Source organism: Caretta caretta, chromosome 10 (assembly GCF_965140235.1).
Source record: "Caretta caretta isolate rCarCar2 chromosome 10, rCarCar1.hap1, whole genome shotgun sequence".
NCBI lineage: Eukaryota > Metazoa > Chordata > Testudines > Cheloniidae > Caretta > Caretta caretta.
The window spans coordinates 22,703,930-22,731,189 of NC_134215.1; the positions used below are offsets into that span (position 1 = coordinate 22,703,930).

General features: G+C 42.8%; 1 protein-coding gene across 1 annotated transcript; it reads right to left on the reverse strand.

Moving 5' to 3' along the window:
• Positions 1-1,218: 1,218 nt before the first annotated feature.
• Positions 1,219-21,982, reverse strand: PLA2G10 (phospholipase A2 group X). The gene is made up of 4 exons (XM_048867759.2): positions 21,875-21,982; positions 16,972-17,137; positions 5,710-5,816; positions 1,219-1,448 (listed from the first exon to the last, which is right to left on the reverse strand). Exons 1-4 carry the CDS (start codon positions 21,927-21,929, stop codon positions 1,303-1,305), a joined length of 474 nt encoding a protein of 157 aa, XP_048723716.2. The 5' UTR covers positions 21,930-21,982; the 3' UTR covers positions 1,219-1,302.
• Between the last annotated feature and the right edge of the window lie 5,278 nt (positions 21,983-27,260).

Below are 27,260 nucleotides of genomic sequence, written 5' to 3' on the forward strand. Positions count from 1 at the left end.
CTTGACATTTCCTTTGTACTGTAATTAACCAATAACTTTTAGCAAATCTGCTGGCTTAAAGTTAGACATCACAATGGACACAAGATTTTTGTTTTTCAGAAAACGTGGATGTTCACAATTAGTTATGAAAAAAATTCATTGTACAGTACTCATTAATTTGAAGCTTTTCTGAAGAGAAGCCCAAAAACTTTAAAGTTTGCTTACCTAACAGTGCAACCCAGCTTTACATTCCTGTAAAGCAAAACCGTTCTCTTCTGAGTATTGTAGTATATAGATCCTGTGCCCTGCGTGTTGAGTCAGGACCCTCTTTGTGTAAAAGGGAGGACAGAATATGGGAATCCATATCGTGGAGCTGTGGTCTTTGGAGACTTCCTCTGGTTCAACACACTTTGGGGTAGAGAGATGGGTCCTAGTGGCTTAACCACTCATCTCCTCTACGTTTGTGGAATGAGGCTCCAGCTTGCGACCATGGAGCTACTGCAGCCTAGAGGCCACGCTAGTATCTGTGTTGCTGCTCTATATCTGGGAATGTGGGAGGCAGGCAGGATTTCCTTTCCTTAGTCTCTATGGGATTCTGACTCAAGTTGTACAAAGGGACTAGGGTTTGACGCAAACTTAACAGTCAGTGACTTAATGTCTTTTTATTATTATTATTAATTATTTAAATACAAAAGCAACTGAACAAGACAGTGAAGCTAAATAGTCATTGTGTTGCCTAGGCCAAGTGAAATTTAAAACTTTAATGATTTAGTGAATAGTAAACTATTGTTGGTTATCAAAAGTGTTGCTAATAACAAAGGTTAAAAGCCCTTCCTTAAGTTGACAGTGTCACTCTGAGTGTGCCTTTCCCTTGGCTAAATCTAATTATAAAATTCTAGCTTCAGGATTCAAATGAAATTTAAAAGTGGAGGTTTTCACTCCAGCCCTACATGCTGTTTTGCATATGTGGGTGATAGATAATGAGTAGCTTGCAGTGAATAACGATTGTGAAAGCTGGTGTTCTAGAGGCTTTTCCCATAGTTAACATTCCATTGCTGCTTGTGATGATAAAGGTTCACACACTATTAGAAATCTCTGATAAAATTGTTCTTATATTTAGTCCGCGAAAGCTGCTACGGTTTCCCAGCTGTTAAGAACCACTAAATTTTCTTTTAGCTTATGCATTATGAAAACTAGGCATGCACAAACATTGTTGGAAAAAATCAATCACCACTATCCTTTTTGATGGGAGAAATTTTATTTTTTAAATTCAAAAGCACATACAGATTTTTATAAATATTAGAGTAGTGTCCTCCTGTTTCACTAAAACTTACACTTTGGGTGATTGTCACCACATACAAAATCTGGCCAGAAAATGTACCTTGGGTAATAAGGGGCTTTAGCCAAACACTTGGCAGCTTTGCGGTCACATTCACACACTATTTTTTGGCATTTGTCTTCTAGTGAATCTGGAAAAGACAATGAAAACAAAGTACAAATGGTTCTTAAAGTAATTAAAGGATATCAAATGGTAACAGTAAGCAGTAAATGTAGTATTCAGAAAATTGTCCTGAATGTTAGTTTATTCCTGTATAAATTGTAACATCTTAATTTTTATAACAAGCCTTTTATTTTAACCAATTGTGATTTCTTTCCTCCTCTACTGTTCTTTACATATTTTGAAATTTTGTGCGGTACTTGATTAATAGTAAACCAGAATTCTCCCAAATTACTGGGCTAGACTGAACCTAGATGATGATGATACCTCCCAGCAGATGGAGATAGTGGGAGGAGAGGAGAGGGGATTTGTGAGCAATCCCATCTGCAGAGCTCATTTTAGCTGAGAAATTAGTTCTGCTAATTGTGTTGGGAGGAATAAACCCTCAGTGAAGAGTTACCTTTTAATCCTCTGATGCTTACAAAATGGAGGGATTTTATTAGTTTAACTCCTCTTCAGAAAGAAGTAATGGTAATTGTTTTGTATCCTCCCTCTGCTCTAGTCAGAACTGTGTGAGAGAAGTGGCTCTTAAATACATACAGAGAATGAATGCCCTTGTAAAAGATGCAACATTAAAAGTTAGACTTATGTACTATAAAATTGAGTTGCAAAGGTGTTAGACTTCTACAGTAAACTTAACTCACTCATTTATACAATATGACTTGTTAAATAGGCTATTGAATATAGTGTGTAAGGTGCAATTTAACCTTACAAAAACTTGTTTCCTGTGTCTTTCACAAAGGTTTTGTTTGTAACTGTCATGTTGCAGTAACATGGTCTTTTTATTTTCTCCAACTCTGGTATTTGATCAGGTATTTGTAGTATACAGTGACCTGTAGAGAGCAAGTACAACAGTCTTGGAGGACCTACTTATATCAGGTGGCTTCTGACACTGTTAAATCAAAGTTGAATTGAGAAGCATAGAGTGGATCTTTAACTCTGTCCCTGAATCGCTCCCAGCTGTTGGCACAGTAACAGTTAAGATCTAGTCCATGCTATGAAATGGAACTGTGCTTGAAACATAACCATGTTAGATCTCAGAGCAGGTTACATCTGTAGAATAGACAAGATCTTAAATGAGAAGAATGCAGAACAGCACTCTCCCTTTCCCTCCCCCACCCCAAACTTTGCCTCCTTTCTGGCATGTCAGGCACCCTAAATTTAATACTTTGTATATCACGAGCATGCAGTTAACTTATTTTGGCTGTTACTAGAAGGCTGCCTTTAGACCATATTTTTTTTAAAATGGTTAAAATGTGTTGGTTAACATTTGTAATCCTAGTGTAGAAATGGTTTAACGCCTTTTTTTAAAAAAAAGTGATAAGTCCATGGACACCTAAAATTGATCACAAGCACTAGTTGGTTAATAACTTTAAAATAGTGCATCTTAAACATGACCTATTGTCATAATCTAGACATGTCCCCCAATGCAGCATTACATGCATTTAAATATGCTAGACTAAAACTAATTCTCAAACGCACCTGAGCAAAACAAATTAAGTTCAAAATGTGCCCTTTCTATTGGCTAAATATCATATTTGTAAGAAGGAGTAAGTGACAGTAAGAAACCTACTGGCAAGACAACTTCCTGTTTCATATCAGTGTCCATATTTTTGTGTGGTGCCAACAGTAATTGCTTTCTAGATGGCTTCAGGGTTTTTGCTCCCAGGGTTTACCTCTGCAGCAGCAATACAGTTGGAACTACAATTACACGTGAGTAACTTTTGTCTTAAAATTTGTCAAATACTACAACATTTTGTGTTGCCCAGTTTTATGTAATCTTGTAATGAACAACTTAGTTTAAGCAGGGAGAATTAAACTTGCTGAGACCACGAATACTAAGTTTACAACTTTTGTGGGCTTAATCCTTCCTTCTTTTTGTAAACTTAATCACAGAATAACCTCTTCAGCTTCTGTTTTGCTTTACTATTCTCTGCACAGTTATAAAAATAGGAGGTCAGGTGACCAAATGAAAGGTGGAAAGCTAAAAGATAGGAACAAGTTACTGACTCTGGACAGGGATATTAAACAAATTACTATCTGTTAACTTCCAGTCTCTGTAGTCTGTATACTTGGTATTAGAAAGGTCTCCCCCATTTCCCAATCTTCACTCTTGAAACCAGAAACCAATTTTGTGTCAAAATTTAGCTACATAAATAGAAGAACATAATCTTCTCTAATCTACAGTGGCGTCAGGTGTATAATGGCAAAGCATGCTTCCCTCTAGGTGTATCAAATTAAGTTGGTAGCAATAATAATGGTAAGAATCAACACACATGCTCTTTTCAGTGATTGGAATCACTATTAGCAGGTATAAAAACTTGGTGAAAGTCTTCAGGAAGGATTAATGACCTCCAAGATTGACTTCTTTAAATTAAGTAGTTTTCAAAGTAACTGCAATTAAGATATTCATCAGTAAACTAGGTAGAGATGGGGAGAGAGGACAGTAAAGATTTAACAAATAATACATAAAATAATTGTGGCTGTAGGAGTTATACCATACACATTGCAGAATTACTGAGACAATTTACATTGTAATGTTTGGCTACTGTTGTAAAATTGAGAGGGAAGTTATACAGAAAACCTCCCTCCCCACTCAAAACATTTAAGTCATAATTACAGCAAAATCTTTCCACTCTGAATCTTATTGTGTGCTGTCAATCTGAGTGAAGTCTTTGATTTCTAATTTCATTACTTTTGATTTAATCTGAGAAAAATTCTGTATAAATAACATAACTTTAGTTCCCATATTTCAATCTTTGTTTCTGGCTCTCCACTAAAGATATTTCTTGAGGCTGAAGGGAAATAATTTGACTTCCTTCTGAGAGAAGGAAACTTGAACAGTACTCACAGTTCTATTCTGCCTCTTGAAGGTATGTTAAAGCTTACAGCTGAAACTCTGGTGCATTGAAAAAAATTGTTTAAGCAGCATTTTTGTTGAGCATGCATATTCTAAATGTGAATCCCATGTAGTTCCTCTTTCACATTAGTTTTCCTTATCCAAATTTTAGGGCTCAATGAATTCCTATCCTGACTTCTAGGGGAGATTTTTCTGTAGGGGCCTGATGCATTAATTTAGGAAATGAGTACTTGATCAATTTGACAGACTGTAGCTATTGTATAACCAGATTGTTTTGCTTTTCTTAATTTTACATGGTTTTTCCAGCTGGTCATGTCATTACTGAGCATTCCCCTTCTCCCCTCCCATAGTTTGGCAAATGTATTGTAGATTAAATCTTACAGGAGAAAAAACACATTATCAAGATGCTGTGAGCAAGAAAATAATGACCCAAGGAATTCTGAAGTATGAATTTCTACATATTTTCAAAAAGAGAGTGCGTTTTTTGTGTGGCCTGTGGACATGTTGCTCCCCATATGTAAAGTAGCGCATTATTACATATACTAAAGCAGTGGTTCATAAATTATAGCTATGACTAAGTGGAGCCTTTCCCATTAGGCTGCAGTGTGAAACTGGGATTTGGTCCTGCTTCGAGCAGGGGGTTGGACTAGATGACCTTCTGGGGTCCCTTCCAACCCTTATATTCTATGATTCTATGAAACATTTTGGGAACCCAGCAGCAAGGAACTAGTAGCTGGGAGGAAAGATGGCTTATGAAGGGTGTGTGTGTGTGTTTTTGTTTTTTGGGGGTGGGGGAAAAGTAGGCAAAGAATGGAAAAGTTGCAGAATCACTGTACTAAAGTGTATAGAAATGACAGTCATCCCAGATGTGCTTATGTCCATTTTGAATATTCAGATGTGGAGAAGCATTTCCCGCTATGTGTAAATTGTAAGATGCATTTGAAAGTACTTCAGTTTCTGAGTCTACTGTTGGCAGTGGCTATCTTGATGACGAAGATTCCATTTGTGACCATAGCAGTGTAGCATAGTGTGGTTGTAGCAGCATGACAGAATGCAAATTGTGTGTGATTGGCGATTAACTTTTTAAAGTTGCCTTGTATTGCTGTACATAAAAGATCGGATATGTATACCCAGTCATAGAAAAATCATCAGTTTGTGATCCCCCACTTTAAAGCTGTGGTTATTTTGAATCTCACTGAAGCTAAAACTTTAGAGGTGAACAAATTTAGGAGCGTTAATAGAAATGGTGCAAAGAAAGAAGGGCCAAAAATAAAGGAAGAAGGACAAAATAAGGAAGTTACAAGTGGCAGACTGGCATTGTGGTGGTCTTCCATGGACATGTGCCAGAAAGGGAATAGAGGTAATTACTCACCACACACAGCAGCATTGTCTTCACATTCCCAGTTATAGCTCTCTATCTTGGGCTTACAGCCTGCTTGCTCTGCTTTACTGTAGCAGCAGTCATGCTTAAAGCAGCACCTGACAGCAATAAAAAGATGGATTTATGTTTCTCTCACTATAATATTGTGTGGTCATGTAATGTTTGTAATGCTTTTGTTGGCACACTTACCTATTACCACAGTACACTCTCACTATAACAAACCTGTTGGGATCCATGCCTTTTTGTTAGGGCCAGGGGTTCTGTATAGCAAAAGGACAATCAAAGGAACGAAACTGCTGGAGTAAGTTAATGAAGTTGCCTTAGATAAAGGAGTTAGCTTAATTAATAAAATAATAATGATACTTAAGGCTTGGAGTTGGTCACAGAAGGTGATTTTAGGTGATCTCTGCACCTTGAGCCATGGTAACAAGGGTCAGGCTGTCGGCCCCTGCCGCAGCAGGGCTTCCGCTTCAGCCCTGGGAGGCTGGATGTGGGCCCACTCCTTAGTTTCTGCCCTTGGGCTTAACGTATGATGCCACAGAAAAATTGTGCATGCATGTGCAACATCCTTTTTTTTACAGTACTGTACTGTAGTTGGGATCCAGGGACTGCTACGTTATAGCTGAAGGTTTGTAATAATGAAGGGCATTATAGCGAGGGTGTACTGTACATAGGCTGTGCAACCACAAACCACTAAATGTCTCCATGAACAAATTCTTCTAGATCCAGTCGAGTCTTAATGAGAGAATAGATAATTGGCTTTAAATGTAGTATAGTACTTAAGCAACATTCTTTTGCCATGTTTATTCATATATCTAACCACTACTGAAAAAAACAAGTAGAATATCTAAGATCCACATTAGCTAATTTCCTGCAGTGCGGGGAAGGGCTTCAGCAGAGGGCAGGCAGCTGGAGGCTACATTGCTACAAATAGCAATGTATCTGTTGAGGCATGGTTTAGGCAAGCAGAGTAAAGACAAGTCTGAAGGGCGCAAGTATGTAGTGGAGTACATATCCTACATGGCCCACAGCCCCACACACTCAAGTATGTACTCCCTTCAGGTGTGTCTTTACTTGCCTAAGCTGTGCCTCACTGTCTCCATTGCTGTTTATACCTGGAGGGGGTTACATGGGTCTGTACACTACACACCATGAAAAGAAGTGTGCAGTATAATAGTACCCTGGCACAGTTAAGGGCATCCATTTTTGGTTTTTATTACTAAAGAAGATAAGACAGGTATACTATGAAATAGTATTGTTTAAATAAAGACATTACTTAAGCTATACTGTACTGTCCCTTAATTGTGGTAGAGAACCAAGCAATTCTTGTAGAGTGTATGGCCCTCAGTGAACAGACATGACTACTGTTTAATCAGAATAAAAGCAGAATTGTTGCTTAATTGGGATTTATTTGGACAGCACTGCTGAATTAAGTTGGTAAATGTCATTTAGTGAATGAAATTGAGTTGCTAATTTAGAAAAAATTTTGGGGATAACTCAAAATGCCTCACCCTTCCTGTTTGCTTTGTTTTTAAAAGACTTCATAATTAACACAGCTAATATAGAAAAGCTATATAGGAAATAGTATTTTATTGTAAAATTGCTAGCATTTCATAAACCTTCTTGATTCTTGAGCCAGAGTCACTACTGTTGCAACAACCTTTGACAACTGGGGACATTTTGGGGGGATCTGGAATTAGGCGGCTGTAGGCTCTGCTACAAATTTTGGAGTCTTAACTATGCAATCATTACTGGTACACTCCTTTCTGTTCAGATGGAGAGTCGGATGTGTTAGTGAGCCCTTTTTGTTCAGTGATGACATCTGGTCTTTTCTGGTGACAAACAAATATAGTATTGTAGTGCGTATATGATTTTTTAGATAGTTCCTAGATTGGCATGTTTCACTTTTTAGGATCTGGACCTACAAAGATTAAAAAGTAGTGCTTTGACTTTCAGCACTATCTAGTTTTTATTTTTGTCTTTATTTTTGTTAAACTAATACTTGGCAGCTCGACATGACCCTTCATCTAAAGATTGCGAAGTTTCACAATGCTCTTGTGGTGTAGTTAAATATATGTATTTGACAGATAAAGAAACAAAGCACAGAAAAAAATGGTGACTTGTGCAAACTCCCTCAGCAGGACTGAGGTAGTCAGAAATATAGCCCAGGAAGTCATGGTTCTCTGCACCATGTTCTAACTACTAGATTATGCTGCCTCATGGAGTTAAAATTTACTATGTTTGTGGAAAAACAAAACAAGCCTTTGCCTAGCTGAAGTTTAGGAATTAATTTTAATCCATTTGTTTCAAATGTTTAAATACAAAAGTGTATTTAAGAATTGCTGTCTTACTTTGATTTTTATGAAAGTAACATAGCTGTAGGGATGTGATCAAAACATCAAAGAAATAAAACAGGGAGAATAGGAACTCAACTGCCCTTTGTGAAGCACAAGTCTTCATAAAGGTCTTGTACTTTCTAGCTGCTGTCTAAATTGAGAAGCTCTATAAAGAGGTCTTAAAAACCAAGACAAAAGAAGGCAAGTTGTGTACCCACTAAACCCATACCACAAATAGCCATATTTTTTAAGCAGGAAGCTGGCTTGCCACCAGGGGCTTTTTATGGCATCTGAAAAAATATACCCCAGAATGAAGGATTTGAGCTTACAGTGACCACAAGCAAAGATAATACTCTTCTTTCCATCTGTATTCCTAATTTAGTAATTAAAGTAGCAATTACCTTCCATAGAGTTGTCTACAAAATAAATGTCAGATGTTACATTCAAAAGCTTCAAATAACCAGCCAGAGGATCATAAAATTTACTCCGCGTACAGTCAAGATTTCAGTACAACAAAGGAGTTTAAAATGTGATCTGTTTGTATATTCTAGCCCTAAAGAAATATTCAAAATAAAGTTCTGCTTTCCTGTTGGTTACAATACCATTTACTGTTAGGGTACCAACATCCCAAATTTGGGGTGCAACAGATAATGCAGAGGAGAGGGAGTGTCTTAGTAGGTTCATATTCCCAATGATTATCTTTAGAGCAGGCATTTTGTAGCTGAAAGATCAGAGTATGGTTACTACCAAGTGTAGTTTAAGATGTTGACATCCGTATGGATCCCACTGTAACCACTCGTGCACGTAACCAGATCTTATTTTTCATAGTGTCTTTGAGGCTATGCATGCTTGTGTTTGTGCCATACAAATCCAAGAGCAAGGAATTTTAATGAATCTGTAAACTCCCTATGACAGGAGAATTGCTAATATATTTGCTCTTTTTAAGAAAAAGGAGGGGGAGGGAGTAATCCAGGCAACTACAGGCCTGTTAACTTGACCTCAATTATGTGCAAGGTCTTGGAACAAATTTGGAAAGAGAAAGTAGTTAAGGACATAGAGATTGGGAATTTTATCCCAATCACCGGGAATGGTGATTGGGATAAAATACAATATGCCTTTTCAAAAGGTAGATTGTGCCAGACCAACCTGATCACCTTTGAGAAGATAAGTGCTTTTTTTAGATATTAAATCTTCTACATTTCCTTTATCTGGATTTTAGTAAGGTATTTGAGACCGTTCCACATGGCAAAATAATTAAATTGGAGAAGATGGGGATTAATATGAGAATTGAAAGTTGGATAAGGAACTGGTTAAAGGGGAGATTTCAGTGCGTCATACTGAAAGATGACCTGTCAGGCTGGAGGGAGGTTACTAGTGGAATTCTTCAGGGAAGGTCTTGGGGCCCATTTTTATTATTGACTTGCCACAAAAAGCAGGAGTGTGCTAATAAAATTTGCAGATGACACAAAGTTGGGAGGTATTGCCAATATGGAGGAGGACCAGAATATCATACAAGAAAATCTGGGTGACCTTGAAAACTGGAGAAATAGAAATAGGATGAAATTTAATAGTGCAAACTGCAAGGTCATGCACTTAAGGACTAACAAATCTTTTTGCTATAAGATGGGGATGACAGTTGGAAGTGATGGAGGAGAGAGACATTGGTGTGTTGGTTGATCACAGGATGACTGCGTTGCCAAGGTGATGTGGCTGTGAAAAAAGGCTAATGTAGTCCTAAAATACATCAGATGAGGTATTTCCAGTAGAGACCGGGAACTGTTAGTACCATTATGCAAGACATTGGTGAGACTTCATCTGGAATAGTGTGTGCAATTCTGGTCTCCTCTTTTAAGAAAGATGAATTCAAACTGGAACAGGTGCAGAGAACAGCTACTAGGATGATCCAAGGAATGGAAAACCTACCTTAGGAGAGGAAACTCAATGAGCTTGGCTTGTTTCATCATCATCATGTTCCCATTACGCCTCTGGTGTTTAGGGCAGCAACAAAGCTCCCCCAGTGATGAGCGCTGTCATTGCCAGGAGGCGTTGGAGATGGATTGGCCATATGCTTCGGATGGAAAATGATTCCATCACTAGAGTAGCAATAAGATGGACACTTGAAGGCAAGCAAAAATGAGGCTGCCCAAAAAAACATGATGAAGAGCTGTGGAAGCCGAGCTGAAAATCTTGGGGCGTAGCTGGGGAACCATTGAAAGACTTATCAGAAACAGACAGGAGCAGCTTGTTTAACCAAACCAAACCAAAAGAAGGCTTAGGGCAGATATGATTGCTCTCTATAAATACCAGGGAGAGGGAAGAGTCATTTAAGTTAAGCACCACTGTGGAATAAGAATAAGAATAAATGGATATAACCTGGCCATCAACAAGTTTACGCTTGAAATTAGGCCAAGTTTTCTAATCATCAGAGGAGTAAAGTTCTGGAACAGCCTTCCAATTGGGGCAGTGGAGGCAAAAAACAAGAGGCTTCAAGACAGAGTTTGGTAAGTTTATGGAGGGGATGGTACGAGGAGAAGGCCTACAATGGCATGTAGCTGATCTGCAACTGCTAGCAGCAATCATCTCCAACAGCTGGTGATGGGGCCCTAGATGGGGAGGACTCTGAGTTACTACAGAGCATTCTTTCCCAGGTGTCTGGCTGGTGTCTTGACCACATGCTCACGGTCTAACTGATTCCCATATTTGAGATTGGGAAGGAATTTCCCACGGTCAGATTGGCAGAAACCCTGGGGTTTTTAATCTTCCTCTGCAGCATGGGGTGCACAGGTCACTTGCAGGTTTAAACTAGTGTAAATGGCAAATTGTCTGTAACTTGAAGTCTTTAAATCATGATTTGATGACTTCAGTAACTCAGCCAGAGGTTAGGGGTCTATTACAGGAGTGGGTGAGATTCTGCGGCCTACAATGTGCAGGAGGTCAGGCTAGATCAGGGGAGGGCAAACTACAGGCTGGATCTGGCCTGTCAAGGCTTTCAATCCAGCTTGGGGGATTGCCAGTCCCTTGGCGCAGCAGAGCTGAGGCAGGCTCCCTGGCCCTGCGCCACTCCCGGAAGCGGCCAGCACCATATCCTTGTGGCCCCTTGGGTGAGGCGGAGGGCTGTGTGTGCTGCCCTCGCCTGCAGGCACTGCTGCTGCAGCTCCCACCCCCAGGAACCACTGCCGGACATGCTGGCCACTTCCGGGAGTGGTGCAGGGCCAGGGCAAGCAGGGAGCCTGCCTTAGCTCTGCTGCACGCCACTGCCACCCCGGAGCTGCTGGAGGTAAGTGGTGCTGGGCTGGAGCCCACACCCCAAACTCCTCCGGCACCCCACACCTAAACGCCCTGCCCTAAGCCCCCTAACCCCGTGCCTTGAGCCCCTGGTGCACCCAACCCCCTGCTCTGAGCCCCCTCCTGCACTCTGCACCCCCTCCTGACCCCAACCCCCTGCCCTGAGCCCTCAACCCCCTGTCCTGAGCCCCCTCCTGCACCTCACACCCTTCCTATATGCCAACCCCTTGTCCTGAACCCCTTCCTGCACACTGCACCCCCTCCCACAGCCCACACTCCCTCCCGCACCCCAACCCCTTGCCCCAGCCCTACCTTCATGGTCTTGCATACAATTTCCCCACCGAGATATGGCCCTCGGACCAAAAGGTTTGCCCATCCCGGGCTAGATGATGATGGGCCCTTCTGACCTTAAAGTTTGAGTGATAAAGGGTGGGTCGGCCACAAACGTTCCTTAGCTCCCTTGCAATTCCTTAGCTACATGGGCTTTGACTTAAAGAAGCAGGGATGGCACGTGGGTCATAGAATCCACACTACTACAGCATCTCTAAGAATCACAATTACTGTAGTGTAAGTAACCATACTTTCATTTTCAAGTATGTGGGTAACGCATGGCCAGAAAGCGTTAAACATCCTGCAAAATAAATAACTCTCAAAAGACACGTGGGGAGATAATGTTTGTCTGTTTACGTATGTCTGAGTAGGGTTGACAATGTAATCAACAGTCCCTGTCTATGTTGTATTCTGATAGTTCAGAGATCAAAAGAACATCCTAGCATTTAAATGAATTGTAAACATAGGATATCTCGGTATTCATCTATCTTTCATACTGTGAATGGTGGAGGAACAAGCAAATGGCTTTAATTCTATAGCTAAGTAATGGTAATGGACCTCCTTCTAAGTTATCCTAATTACCTTTTGTTCCTGGAGGAACTCCCAACTTGTCAAAGAGGACATGAAATTGTATAAAAGATCCTTGGGTCTTGATTCTGTCATCTCAGATCTGCTTAAGCTTCATCAGGGAAAGTTTGAGTCACAAGACTGAGGTCCCAGTTATGCTATTATGCCTTGAATGAGATTTGGACATTGGACTATAACCTATGAACTAATTCTGAAAACTCTTTGCAACTACAAAGCTCACGATCTCTGGTATGAATCTGAACCTCAATGAATTGAACTCATGTCTGTATATATATTCATCTTTTTAACCATACTCTTGTTTTTTAATAAATTTTAGTTCACAAGAATTGGCTGTAGTGTATATTTGGGTAAGATCTGGAATATTCAATAACCTGGGAGGTAATGTGTCCGATCCTTTGGGATTGGTAGAACCTTTTCTTTTATATGATGAAATAAGATTTTCAGATATCATCATATTTGACTTAGCTACTTGGATGGAGACCTAAGGCTGGAACACTTTAAGGGAAGCGTTTGGACTTCTGAGTAACCAGTAAGGTAATAAAGAAGCTGTTTTGTGTTGGCTTGGTAAATCTAAATGTTGGAATATCCACCAGCTTTTGGGGTTTTGGCTGCCCTATTCTTTGCAGTTCACCATAATTGAGTGACCACAGCTGGCCCCACTGGGATCCCGGTCACAATGTGTCTGTGGATCTTGCTGTAGGTGACTGACAGGCAGTACCCTTACCAGATGGTGAGAGTGAGGAATCTTGGCTGTATCAATCAAATAGGGATTGAGGCACTGCTTTTTGAACTTAGTCTTTGTTTTGGCTGCCACGTCAAGTGCACAATGTTTCACAAAGGTCAGTGACTTGCTTATGGCTGCCTTACAGATCTCGGAGATCAGTATATTTCTAAAGCAGGCTGAAGATGTCCCCTGGGCCCTGGTATAGCATTCCTTGACATTTTGGGGAGACGCTTTCCAGTCAATTGATAGCAGATTACACAGTGCATTTCCACTGCTTTGAGATACTCTCAGGCTAGATGACTTGGCATTTCTGCACACCAGGTATATGGGCACAGAGACCAAGGTAGAAGTCCTGAAAGATTTGGCCCTTGTAATAAAGCAGGGCCCTGGACATGTATGAAGCTTCTTTACTGATGAGTGCAGCTGAGGGAAGGCCATCCGTAGAATAATACTGGTTCACAGGGAATTCTGAGAACACTTTAGGAATGAATCTTGGGTGCAGTTTAATCACCACTTTGTCATCATGGAAGTATATATATTGCTGTCCTGCCAGGAGAGCTTGCAGTTCTCACTCTCCATGTTGGCGTGATGGCTATGAGAGAGACTCGTAATGGTGAGGTGGTATAACGAACATTACATTAACTATTTGAATTGAGGCTCCATGAGCTGTAGAACCACATCAAGCTTCCATGTGGGAGCAGGGTCTCTAACCATAGGGCAGGCATGGAGAAGGCCCTTGAAGAATCTCAATACGGTGGAATGTGAAAAGATTGAACGTGACTGTATTGGGGTGTGGCATGCTAATATTGCTGCCAGATGGACTTTAGCTCCATTTAAAAGGCTAGGCCTGCTTGCTTCAGCAGCAGTATGCAGTGCAGAATCTTTGGTATTGGGGCCTCCACTGGCTTCACATTGAGTTCACCCTGACCTGCCTGTATGGAAAATCTTTTTCCACTTCAAGAAGTAAGGCTTCCTCGTGGCGGGTTTGACACTGTAAAATGATCTCTTGGACCTGCAGGGAGTAATTTTTAGTAGTCCTGCTCAACCACCCGACATCTAGGTCATCAGAAGCAGTAATTGGGCCTGGGAGCAATATTTGACCATAGTTTTATGAAAACATGTCTGAACAGGTGGGAAGGCATATGGGGAAATGGCTGGGCATATGTAGGTGGTCTGATAGCCCACTACTGGCAGAGGCAATTTTGACTATCTTGACCATAGCTTGGATATGATCCTGGAGATCAGTGGGAAGATTTACTTTGCTGGTGTCAACAACTGCTGTACAAGGCACCTAGAAGGGAGCCAGAGCTCATATCTCCTTGGGAGCAGAAAGGGGATGATGCACTTGGCATTGTCTGCCATGGCAAACAGTCTATCGTGGGAGTTGTATACCAATGGAATATCAGTTCCAGGATGGATTTCTTCAGTGACTGCTGATGGCTGGTTGCCACGTTCCTTATCAGAAAGTCCACTAGGTTGTTGCTGACCCCTGGTAAGTGCAGAGCTATCTTAGTCACTCCATGCTGACTGCACCATTCCCAGAACTATAGCCTCCCCTGCAGAAAGGGGATGATGATCAAGTGCATCCTTGCCCACAGTAAATCAAATACTTCTTGTGGGCCAAGTAGATGGTGATATGCAAATTGGAGCAGTGACCTCATCTTGAGTTTGGAGTGATGGGATGATGGAGGCAAGTATTACCATCCTGAACTTGTGATGGTGTATATATTTGAGTCTGCTGAGGTCTAGTATAGGATGGTGCCCCTTTATTTCCTCTAGATAAAGGACTCTGATGGGTCTGGCACCACAGTGTCCCTTTGTGGTAGGGGTGGATGGGGTGTCGGGGCCTCGCCACTCAAGTTCCCACGCCCGTCCCTTGAAGGGCGTTCCAATGTGGCTCAATGGCCGGTTTCCCCGTGCTCGCCCCTTGGTCGGGGTAGCGGGACCTAATGGCCAGAGTCCATCTAGCTGGCCCCGAGTATCCGGGCAGCGTGGCCCAACGGCCAGAGTCCATCTAGCTGGCCCCGAGTATCCAGGCAGCGTGGCCCAACGGCCAGAGTGGTAGGGGGACCCGGGCCCACCCTCTCCAAGGGTCCCGACCCAGGACTCTCCTATTGGCGGGGTTTCCCCTCACGCTTAGCTCGGTGGTGATCCGCCCACAACACGCCGAGGGTCAGTGCAGTTTTAATGCTGCTTGTCTCTAAAGTTCCCCTGGGTCACTTTCTACCCTCAACGTTGTGTTCTCCACACTGGGGGGCAGGGCCTCCGGTCCATCCCCTCCTGTTGAGACCTCCATCTGGGACGCCAGGTGCGTCCCAGCTTGGCTGGATCCTGGAGCATTGGCTGTCCCTCCTCAAGAGCTGGCGGTGTGCCTCCTTCTACTCCGGTGGTCAACCTAGACTGAACACTTCTGCAGGCTTTTATACCTATTCTCCAGTTGGAGCATGCCCAGCAGGGCTTCCGGGGCGGGGCTTCCTCTGTCAGGAAGGAAGGGTTAACCCCTGCGGTACCAGTGCAGGGCCACTCTGCCCCATCACAGACTCTCTTTGTTGTACCTAGGGTATTTCCTGGTCTAGTACTCTGTGGTAAAACTGGGTATGCAATCTCTGGTGTGTGGTGGTTGAGGGTATGCCTTTCAATAGGGTGGAAGAGCATAGATTCCCAAAGAGCATAGGTTCACTGTGGAATCTCAGTGAATATAAGTAGGGGGTCTCCTTAAATCACAGAGAAATCACACAATTTTTGCAGGTTGGTCATGACATAAATAGCATATTTCAAGGATGTAACAACCTTTACTGACTAAAGTGCTGTGCTGCGCTAGCATGCCTTCAGAGCTGCATGCCCAGGCAGGAGCTGCCACTATCTGCTCAGCTTTCAGAGCTGGGTGACCCTAGACCATATTTCACAGGGGAGACCAGATTTCCCAGTTCTGAATTTGGTAAAGCCTCATATTTAGGGGTCTCAGTCCATTTGCTGAACAGCTACCAACATTTGAGGGGTTAATTCTAAATTGTGGCTTGTACCTTACAAGGGAACATCCCAAGATTTGGCATCTTAGTGCTTTTTGCATGATCACCATGGTGGTCATAGACTTGGGTGCCTTTTAGGCTAAACTGGCTTTTTATGATGTCTTGGCTCCTCTGCTTTTGTAAGGAAGCTTGGGCAGGAAGAACGTCTCTCTCTGCCTATTTGGCCCACTGACAAGAATAGGCCACCTTCAATTGGAGTGAGGCTGCTTGAATGTACCTTCCTTCCAAACAGCTCACAGGCACAGGGCTCTTGTGCGGCCCAGGTGCACAGTATTCAAATAAAATCCAGTGTTGCATGAATAAGGTGTATGAATGCACACCTAGAGTGGAATCCACACTGGCACACAAATGTATAATTTATAAATATACTTTTTTGGATAATTTGGTCTGTTTGCACAAGTTTTCTTTCATAGATTCCTTTTTTTCAGACACTAATAACAATCTAAACCACTCACTTTTGGGGTTGAAATTTTCCATGTTTGGGCCCATAAATAATTTTTTTCTGGAAAGAGTAAGAAATATCCTTCCAGCTCTTCATTACAAAAGGCAAAAAAGCTGCTTTTTATCCTTGTGAGAACATTACCATCATTTCTGATATACAGAACTTAAAAAGGGATGAGCTTTAAAACTTCCTCTGAGAAGATGGATTATAAAATGAAGTCTGGGACACTCGGTCAAACAATAGCAGAAGCAAAGTGGTGAACTCATCCTATAAAGTTAGTACAACTCACTGAGCGGAGTTCAAAGCCAAGGAAGACTCATGTAAAAATTTCATTGCAATGGAATTTTAGCACTCTGAAGCTACACCTTGCCCACTGGGCCAGATACTGCCCCCATTTATACACCCCACTAGTGTTAAATAGGCTAAATTCTTACCTGATTTACAGCCTATTTTATTCTCTCCCCTACTGTTCTTGTGTTAAACCCAGTATTTTGGTTAAATATAAATGTGTTCTCTTACCAGTCTACTTTATCCTTGGGCCAGCCTTGCCCTCCCAGACCACAATAGCATCCATAACGTAGATAGGCAAAAGGAGTGCGTCCTGTGCTGCATTTAATGGCTCCAGCTAATTCAAGGATTCCTCTTCGATTCCTATAATGTTTTTTTCCCAAAGCACCTTTATAATCTAAAGAAAAACCAAGATGCTTCACTCAGTATCTGAATAATCTTTCTGAGAATGTTCACTATGCACTTTAGAGCTTCAGTTATTTGAAACTGTTAATGTTGTCTTTACTCTGTTAGAGATTTTAATGTTTAAATGCTTGTTTTTTAACATACTACTAAGAGCATAGTAAAGTGGTAATCTCATGCTTCCTACAGAGACCTTGTGTTAAGGTTTTACGCTAAGACTCTGGTCATCTGGGTTTAATTGGCAGCTCTGCCACAGACTTCCTGTGTGATGATGGGCACTTAAGGCTTGCCTATACGAGTGGCAGGCTAGCAAGAGGTAGATTTACACCCCCACCTGGCACAAACTAAGTGTTCTCATAGATGAGCCCATACTGTCTTTGCCTCAGTTCCCTCCTGTTGTGAGGATACGTTAACTGAATGTTTGTGAGGTGCTCAGATATAAGGGAAGAGGCCCAATATAAGAAACTAGATGCCAAGTGGCCAGTATCCAGACTATTTAGGCCTGGTGTACGCTTAAAAATTAGGAAGGATTTGGAGGGAATAGGAGGTTTCTGCTAGCAGGGAGCCTGGCCAGCACCTGAGTGCCACTCTGCCTGCCAGGTCCTCCTCCAAAGGCCATGGCAGCTCCTCCTGGGGCTGTGGACCAACAGGAAATCTTGATCCAGAAGCCTTTTGGGGCGGAGGTGCAAGCTGGGCTGTTTCTGTCTGACCTGACAGTGAGCTGCAGTATGCGGGGGAGCCTGTGTCACTGCTGAGGCAGGGTGCCCAATCCATGGGCTCCTGCCTATTCCAGACTGTGATGGCAACTCCTTTGCAGGGAACCCTAGCAGGGGACGAATAGGGCTGGATGTGGGGCAGGGAGGGTTTCTAACTGTTATAATAATTGTGACCTTAGCTCAGTGTAACTTGCAGTGTTGCTACAATGGTATACATATGTTGTGTAAGACTCTTGCATAATCAGTCTTTGGATAGTGTGTGTATACAGTTGTAGAAACACAGTGGTGAGTTAGTTCAGTGTAAGAACACTTAATTATGATTTTTTGTTTGTTTCTACCTGACTACGCAGTTAAGATTTCATAGCTGCTTTGTGTCCATTAACTAAAGTGAAATGGCTGGTGCGAATTCCTTGGGGATACCAACTTGGACCCCCAGCCCTTTGGGGAGGGCAGTAATCCCACAGGGCTGGCCCCCCTTATTTTTATTGCAAAAATAGACCTCCACTACAGTATGTCTAGATGTCATCATTAGGAACTTTTTTACATACCACTCACTTATAAGTAACGAGCTGAATTGTTCATTGGAGTAGAGTCCTCTACATTATTAAATAAAATTGGGTCATGTAGTGGGGAGGATATGTTGGCTTTAAATTCCATTGTATAATCTATGACAGATTATCAATCGTTATGACAAAAGTAATAATGGTCATACTTAGACTTCAAAGGAAGACTATAAATGACCCTCCGATGAGAGGATTAGAATAGAGTTTGACTGACAGTTATGACCTCAAGCACTGGGATGTTGGAATAAAGGCAGAGCCCATTATAATTGGAGAGAGAGAGCTAGGACGTTGGAACCGTAATCTCCAATTTACCAGGACTGTAATTATAAAATGTAACCTACCTAACTAGGCTTTTACCTAACCTGGAGACGAGATAATTCATTTATTTGATTTACTAATACACTACAAAACTTCTCAACCTGAGTAGTGCTGCAACCCAGTGTGCCAGGTTGCAACACCCAGAACAGGGAGCCAGCCCAAAGGACATGAATTGCTGCTGCAGAGTGAAAACCCGTCCCACCTCCCTCCCTCCCCTGACCTGCTCTCTGCACCATGCTGCGATTAGGGTTGTGCTGGGGCAGAGGGTGCTGCTGCAGATGGTCTGTGCCCCTCAGCAGGGTGAGGAGGAGGAAGTAGAGTTCACCCATTGAAACAGAAAGCTTTATCTGCTACAGGAAATAATTTTTATTTACACTGAGGTCTAAGGTGCATAACTTTATAAAATTATGATGCATAACTAAATAAATTTACAGAAGCCCATTATAACACTGCCTATTCTTCAGGCTGCTTGACACTTCCCATTATAAGACCCTGTCTTCAGTGGCTTACAACTTTTGCCAAATTTTAGTCCTTTGGGGTGAAATTTTCCATATTGGGGGTGTCACTCACACATATATTGGGATGTGTTACTCAGACACAATTTTGTTTTAAACATTTGAGCCACAACAGTTCAGCCACTTCAGAGATCAAGTCTACGGGTTGTTATGCAATGTTTAAAAAAAATTCTAATTAACTTTTCTCTGAAAATCTCTGACCCCCTTGTTTTAGAGCAGTGACTAGTAATTTGGCCGGGGGAGCCCTTTGTGTCATGGATATGCCTTTTTACTTCCCTATGAAAATCTGTCCAAATTGGCCAAGTTATGCACTTTTGAAAAATGTTTCCACATGCCTAGCAGAGACTTCATAGACTTCTAGCAGTTAATTTTTTTTCAAGATTCAATGCATGCTCAAGCTTCACAGCTCCTAGTACTGACCAGATTGTTCATGTGCTGTCTCCATAGAGTGACTGAGCATGCCTGAGGCTTCTGGAGAAGATGGGCCTTCTCTGTAGTTGTTGCTCAAGAGTGGGCTTGGTTGGGTGATGAGCACCAGAACTGAGAGGAGGGAGCCTGTCTCTCCAATGCTCTCAGTGTCCCCCCCTAAAGAAGCCCAGGCAGCATAAAAAAGGAAGCCATCTGACCTGAATACAGAGGGGACCAGAGCCAGACTTGGAGACTGGGAGTGTGTGTGTGTGTGTGTGTGTGTGTGTTTCGGGGGGGAGGGGGATTGGGACAAGGAGCCTAGTAGAACCTTCATTGAGTCCCATTGTGCATTTGCATTAGTATAGAAGAATTCTTCTTCTATAGTATGTGATCATGTACTTAGACTGTTTTCCACAAGACCCCTGCCTCATTCAGGGCACAGGCTGGAGTCCGTAATGTAGAGTCATGCTATAATGAAGGAGATTGTCTGTCTGTAAGATCCCTGATTCATTTGTTGCAGAAATTGGAAGGTGTGTAGTGAATCAGGCAGGGGATTGCAGGAAGAGAAAGGACTATCTCATGGTTAAGGTAGTTAAATGCTTCCCTGGAGAATTGAATTCTATCCCTGCTTCTGCCACAGAGTTCCTAGGGCAGGAAAGTCACTCAAACCAAACTTCTCATTGGTGGTCATTAACTGTGTTCCTTATTTTGTGGGTGCCCAACTTGATACCCTGGGTTTACTCTGCAGAAGTGCTGAGCACTCAGCTGCAACTGAAGTTCATGGGAGCTGTGCTTTGAACAACTTAAATCCTATATAAAGCTAAGTATTTGGGAAAATCAGGTCCTAGTGTCTCAAGTGTGGCATCCAAACCGATGGATACTTTGGACCTTACTCTCTCTCTCACTCTCTCTCTGCCTCAGTTCCCCATCTGTAAAATGGGGATAAGACCCCCCTCATCTCATGGGGTGTTGTGGAAAATAAAATCATTAATGTTTGTAAAACACTCATGCTGTATTAAAGAGCACCACAGAAAACCCCAGGATAAAAGTGAACATGGAATTATTAGAGCAGGGTTTGAATAATGTGCAGTAAATTGAGCAATAAGGAGAAAATAAAATATTTAATAACTGTTCACTAAGTGAGCACTGCTCCTTCTGGACTATGAATATGGGAGGGGTCCTGTGGAAAAATAGTATGTAATTAAAGACTAAATCATAATGTGCCCACATAAGGGGGCTTACTTAAGGTTGTACAGGCAATCTTGATTCTGGCATTTCCTAATCTTTGATTCTAGCATTTCCTAATGTTTTGACTTTGCCCTCTTAATATTTTTATATATACTCCACATGAGCTATGGATAAATGTGTAGGTCTGCAATATATATTTTGCTGGGATCTGCAATCTTTAGTTTAAAGTATTGTTATGTAAATCTTTTGTATGTAGCACTGATTTTTTTTTAGGTTTTTTTTTTGTGTGTGAAAGAAATGCAAAACCTACTTTATATCTGCAACATTAAGGTTACAGTTAGCCACCCAGAAGTCAAGAAACTGAAAAGCTCTGAGTGCCAGCTGTAAAGTGGCCGCATTACAAATATTCTCTCTGAAGTGGTAGATCATTTTTCAATTACTACTTGGACTATCTGTTTCTCATTTGGCTGAGTTATACGTTATCCAAATACTTTCTACAGACTTGTGGCACCTTAGAGACTGACAAATTTATTAGCGCATAATAAATGCTCAAGCGTGGGCTTGGCTGGGTGACGAGCGCCAGAACTGAGAGGAGAGCGCCTCATGCTCTAATAAATTTGTTAGTCTCTAAGGTGCCACAATTCCTCCTTTTCTTTTTACGGATCCAGACTAACGGGCTGCTACTCTGAAGCCTGTCAGACGATTGTAACTGCACACGACCAGCCCAGGTTTTGTGTTCAATTAAATAGAATACAGCCCAGATCCCCGCTGTGAGGCGATGCCTGGAGGAGCCCGTAGACCCGTATTAAGACCGAAGTGATTTCTCGCTCACCCGACCCCTGAACTTTTCACTCTGGCTTCCCTCTCTCCACTCGGGGGGGGGGGGGGGGGCACTCTCTCCTTCCCAACTTCTGTTGGACTCTAACTTGTTTCAGACCAATGGCCCCAGGGCAGCTCCCCCTGTGTTCGCTGCAGCTGGGTCCCGGCGAAAGGGCAGGCCGGCGGCCGCAAGCTCTCCACTCACCCGTCTGCAGCAGGAGCAGCAGAGGCAGCAAGAACGCCAGGCGCCGGGGTCCCATGAGGAGCGCCGCGGAGTCGGGCGGGTGGCCGGCGGCCGCGGGTGAGTCGCTGCGCTTCTGTCTCCCTGGCACTCAGCCTGGGCTCGCGGTCCCTGCCGAGGCTGCTGCGCACCGTGAGCGGTGGGTGGGTGAGAACAGCGTCTGCTGCCTATAAAGCGTTGCCCTCAGCCTGCCCCCCCCCCCTGTTCTTCACGTCCCCAGAGCGCAGAGCGTGAGGCCAAGCCTCGGGGTCCATTCGCCCTTGGGGAGGGGCGCCTGCTGCTGCCCCAGTCAAGGAAGAGACTCGTGAAGCGCTGGCGCCATTCACTTGGGTAGCAAGCGACCTGAGGCTGGGCTCCAGGGCCAGACTGTCGGCTCCAGAGCCCTGCTCCTCAGGGACAGTCCGCTTTTGCAGCGGCAGTGGAGCTTGGTCTTATTTCTGGAGACTTACTAGTCATCATCATTGTAAAAAGAAAAGGAGTACTTGTGGCACCTTAGAGACTAACCAATTTATTTGAGCATGAGCTTTCCTGAGCTACAGCTCACGTCATCGGATGCATACCGTGGAAACTGCAGCAGACTTTATATACACACAGAGAATATGAAACAATACCTCCTCCCACCCCACTGTCCTGCTGGTAATAGCTTATCTAAAGTGATCAACAGGTGGGCCATTTCCAGCACAAATCCAGGTTTTCTCACCCTCCAGCCCCCCACACAAATTCACTCTCCTGCTGGTGCTAGCCCATCCAAAGTGACAACTCTTTACATAATCAAGTTGGGCTATTTCCTGCACAAATCCAGGTTTTCTCACATCCCCCCCACCCCCATACACACACAAACTCACTCTCCTGCTGGTAATAGCTCATCCAAACTGACCACTCTCCAAGTTTAAATCCAAGTTAAACCAGAACATCTGGGGGGGGGGGGGGTAGGAAAAAACAAGAGGAAACAGGCTACCTTGCATAATGACTTAGCCACTCCCAGTCTCTATTTAAGCCTAAATTAATAGTATCCAATTTGCAAATGAATTCCAATTCAGCAGTTTCTCGCTGGAGTCTGGATTTGAAGTTTTTTTGTTTTAAGATAGCGACCTTCATGTCTGTGATTGCGTGACCAGAGAGATTGAAGTGTTCTCCGACTGGTTTTTGAATGTTATAATTCTTGACATCTGATTTGTGTCCATTTATTCTTTTACGTAGAGACTGTCCAGTTTGACCAATGTACATGGCAGAGGGGCATTGCTGGCACATGATGGCATATATCACATTGGTGGATGTGCAGGTGAACGAGCCTCTGATAGTGTGGCTGATGTTATTAAGCCCTGTGATGGTGTCCCCTGAATAGATATGTGGGCACAATTGGCAATGGGCTTTGTTGCAAGGATAAGTTCCTGGGTTAGTGGTTCTGTTGTGTGGTATGTGGTTGTTGGTGAGTATTTGCTTCAGGTTGCGGGGCTGTCTGTAGGCAAGGACTGGCCTGTCTCCCAAGACTTGTGAGAGTGTTGGGTCATCCTTCAGGATAGGTTGTAGATCCTTAATAATGCGTTGGAGGGGTTTTAGTTGGGGGCTGAAGGTGACGGCTAGTGGCGTTCTGTTATTTTCTTTGTTAGGCCTGTCCTGTAGTAGGTAACTTCTGGGAACTCTTCTGGCTCTATCAATCTGTTTCTTTACTTCTGCAGGTGGGTATTGTAGTTGTAAGAAAGCTTGACAGAGATCTTGTAGGTGTTTGTCTCTGTCTGAGGGGTTGGAGCAAATGCGGTTGTATCGCAGAGCTTGGCTGTAGACGATGGATCGTGTGGTGTGGTCAGGGTGAAAGCTGGAGGCATGCAGGTAGGAACAGCGGTCAGTAGGTTTCCGGTATAGGGTGGTGTTTATGTGACCATTGTTTATTAGCACTGTAGTGTCTAGGAAGTGGATCTCTTGTGTGGACTGGACCAGGCTGAGGTTGGTGGTGGGATGGAAATTGTTGAAATCATGGTGGAATTCCTCAAGGGCTTCTTTTCCATGGGTCCAGATGATGAAGATGTCATCAATATAGCGCAAGTAGAGTAGGGGCTTTAGGGGACGAGAGCTGAGGAAGCGTTGTTCTAAATCAGCCATAAAAATGTTGGCATACTGTGGGGCCATGCGGGTACCCATAGCAGTGCCGCTGATCTGAAGGTATACATTGTCCCCAAATGTGAAATAGTTATGGGTAAGGACAAAGTCACAAAGTTCAGCCACCAGGTTAGCCGTGACATTATCGGGGATAGTGTTCTTGACGGCTTGAAGTCCATCTTTGTGTGGAATGTTGGTGTAGAGGGCTTCTACATCCATAGTAGCCAGGATGGTGTTATCAGGAAGATCACCGATGGATTGAAGTTTCCTCAGGAAGTCAGTGGTGTCTCGAAGGTAGCTGGGAGTGCTGGAAGCGTAGGGCCTGAGGAGGGAGTCTACATAGCCAGACAATCCTGCTGTCAGGGTGCCAATGCCTGAGATGATGGGGCGCCCAGGATTTCCAGATTTATGGATCTTGGGTAGTAGATAGAATATCCCAGGTCGGGGTTCCAGGGGTGTGTCTGTGCGGATTTGATCTTGTGCTTTTTCAGGAAGTTTCTTGAGCAAATGCTGTAGTTGCTTTTGGTAACTCTCAGTGGGATCATAGGGTAATGGCTTGTAGAAACTCGTGTTGGAGAGCTGCCGAGCAGCCTCTTGTTCATATTCCGACATATTCATGATGACAACAGCACCTTGAGGAATTCCACCATGATTTCAACAATTTCCATCCCACCACCAACCTCAGCCTGGTCCAGTCCACACAAGAGATCCACTTCCTGGACACTACAGTGCTAATAAACAATGGCCACATAAACACCACCCTATACCGGAAACCTACTGACCGCTATTCCTACCTGCATGCCTCCAGCTTTCACCCTGACCACACCACACGATCCATCGTCTACAGCCAAGCTCTGCGATACAACCGCATTTGCTCCAACCCCTCAGACAGAGACAAACACCTACAAGATCTCTGTCAAGCTTTCTTACAACTACAATACCCACCTGCAGAAGTAAAGAAACAGATTGATAGAGCCAGAAGAGTTCCCAGAAGTTACCTACTACAGGACAGGCCTAACAAAGAAAATAACAGAACGCCACTAGCCGTCACCTTCAGCCCCCAACTAAAACCCCTCCAACGCATTATTAAGGATCTACAACCTATCCTAAAGGATGACCCAACACTCTCACAAGTCTTGGGAGACAGGCCAGTCCTTGCCTACAGACAGCCCCGCAACCTGAAGCAAATACTCACCAACAACCACATACCACACAACAGAACCACTAACCCAGGAACTTATCCTTGCAACAAAGCCCGTTGCCAATTGTGCCCACATATCTATTCAGGGGACACCATCACAGGGCCTAATAACATCAGCCACACTATCAGAGGCTCGTTCACCTGCACATCCACCAATGTGATATATGCCATCGTGTGCCAGCAATGCCCCTCTGCCATGTACATTGGTCAAACTGGACAGTCTCTACGTAAAAGAATAAATGGACACAAATCAGATGTCAAGAATTATAACATTCATAAACCAGTCGGAGAACACTTCAATCTCTCTGGTCACACAATCACAGACATGAAGGTCGCTATCTTAAAACAAAAAAACTTCGAAACCAGACTCCAGCGAGAAACTGCTGAATTGGAATTCATTTGCAAATTGGATACTATTAATTTAGGCTTAAATAGAGACTGGGAGTGGCTAAGTCATTATGCAAGGTAGCCTGTTTCCTCTTGTTTTTTCCTACCCCCCCCCCCCCCCCCAGATGTTCTGGTTTAACTTGGATTTAAACTTGGAGAGTGGTCAGTTTGGATGAGCTATTACCAGCAGGAGAGTGAGTTTGTGTGTGTATGGGGGTGGGGGGGATGTGAGAAAACCTGGATCTATGCAGGAAATAGCCCGACTTGATTATGTAAAGAGTTGTCACTTTGGATGGGCTAGCACCAGCAGGAGAGTGAATTTGTGTGGGGGGGATGGAGGGTGAGAAAACCTGGATTTGTGCTGGAAATGGCCCACCTGTTGATCACTTTAGATAAGCTATTACCAGCAGGACAGTGGGGTGGGAGGAGGTATTGTTTCATATTCTCTGTGTGTATATAAAGTCTGCTGCAGTTTCCACGGTATGCATCTGATGAAGTGAGCTGTAGCTCACGAAAGCTCATGCTCAAATAAATTGGTTAGTCTCTAAGGTGCCACAAGTACTCCTTTTCTTTTTACATAAGTGCTGTAACTGGCCCTATAGATTGAATCAACTCAAAGTAAATGGTCTGAAGCCCAAGTTCTAAAGTTAAATCTTCCTCTTTCCTTCAATTCTAGCAACTGATCTTTGGTATGAGAGACCAGTGGTGTCACATTTCCACAATAAAAGTAAAACTAACAATCTCAAACATTTCAACTAAAATCTTTTGGATGAAGAACACGCTGAAAGCTGAAGTGAATAACTATTGTACTGAAAGTTTTATCCATATCTGTATGGAGTTAGCAGTTACCCTAACTTTCCATAATAGATCGCTGATTATTTTAAAACTTTTTTCCCAATCAGAGACACTATTGTTTTTTTCTTTTGCTATGAGAATCTTAATTTAAATAGAAAGCAGTATTTATACCATGCACTAAATAATAAAATACGTGAGCTAAGGTTGTGTTTATAAGTGGTTTTAAGTATTCTCATCCACATTACTGTAAATGTATTTCACACACATTCTGATGATTGGAACAATATTTAATTTTCATGCATTAAACATCACTACTTTAAGTTCAGTTTCTTTTTAAATGAATGAATGCTGAGAAGTGACCTCACTGCTTTAAGAATGCTTTATTCATTCAAAATTCATTCAAAAAAAATTCATTCATTCATTCAAAATAATTGTAATTATGATTTTTCTTTACCAGGTTTGTTGATTTACACTTGAACAATAAAAAAGGGGTTCCTTGACCCTAAGTATAACAAGATGAAATGGCAGTAAGATGAAAATTAAAATATCTAAACTGACTACTAGTGAAACTTTTAGACATGAGTGAATAGATACGAGTAATAATTACTATAAGCCAGATTCTTCCCTCACTAAACCAGTACTACGCTATTGACTCTGGAGTAACTGAAGGGGAAATGCATAAAATTAACTTATCAAAAGCCTAAGTGTCAAAACGTTACAGAGAAAGTGCATTTTAATTTACCTGAAAACAAATCAGTCCTCACTACAATCCTGTGAGGTAGGAAAACATTCAGAACTATATTTTACAGATGTGGAAACTGAGGCACAGATCAGTTGAGGCCACAAAGCACATCCGGGGGCAAAGCAGGG

What these genes read in the sequence shown, in the direction of transcription:
- PLA2G10 (XM_048867759.2), bottom strand. Translation starts at nt 21,929, where the DNA reads ATGGGACCCCGGCGCCTGGCGTTCTTGCTGCCTCTGCTGCTCCTGCTG. An exon ending in CCCAAGGATAAAGTAGACTG is followed by an intron (nt 5,817 to 16,971) that starts GTAAGAGAACAC and finishes TATTGCTGTCAG; the next exon opens with GTGCTGCTTTAAGCATGACT. An exon ending in AGACAATGCTGCTGTGTGTG is followed by an intron (nt 1,449 to 5,709) that starts GTGAGTAATTAC and finishes TGTCTTTTCCAG; the next exon opens with ATTCACTAGAAGACAAATGC.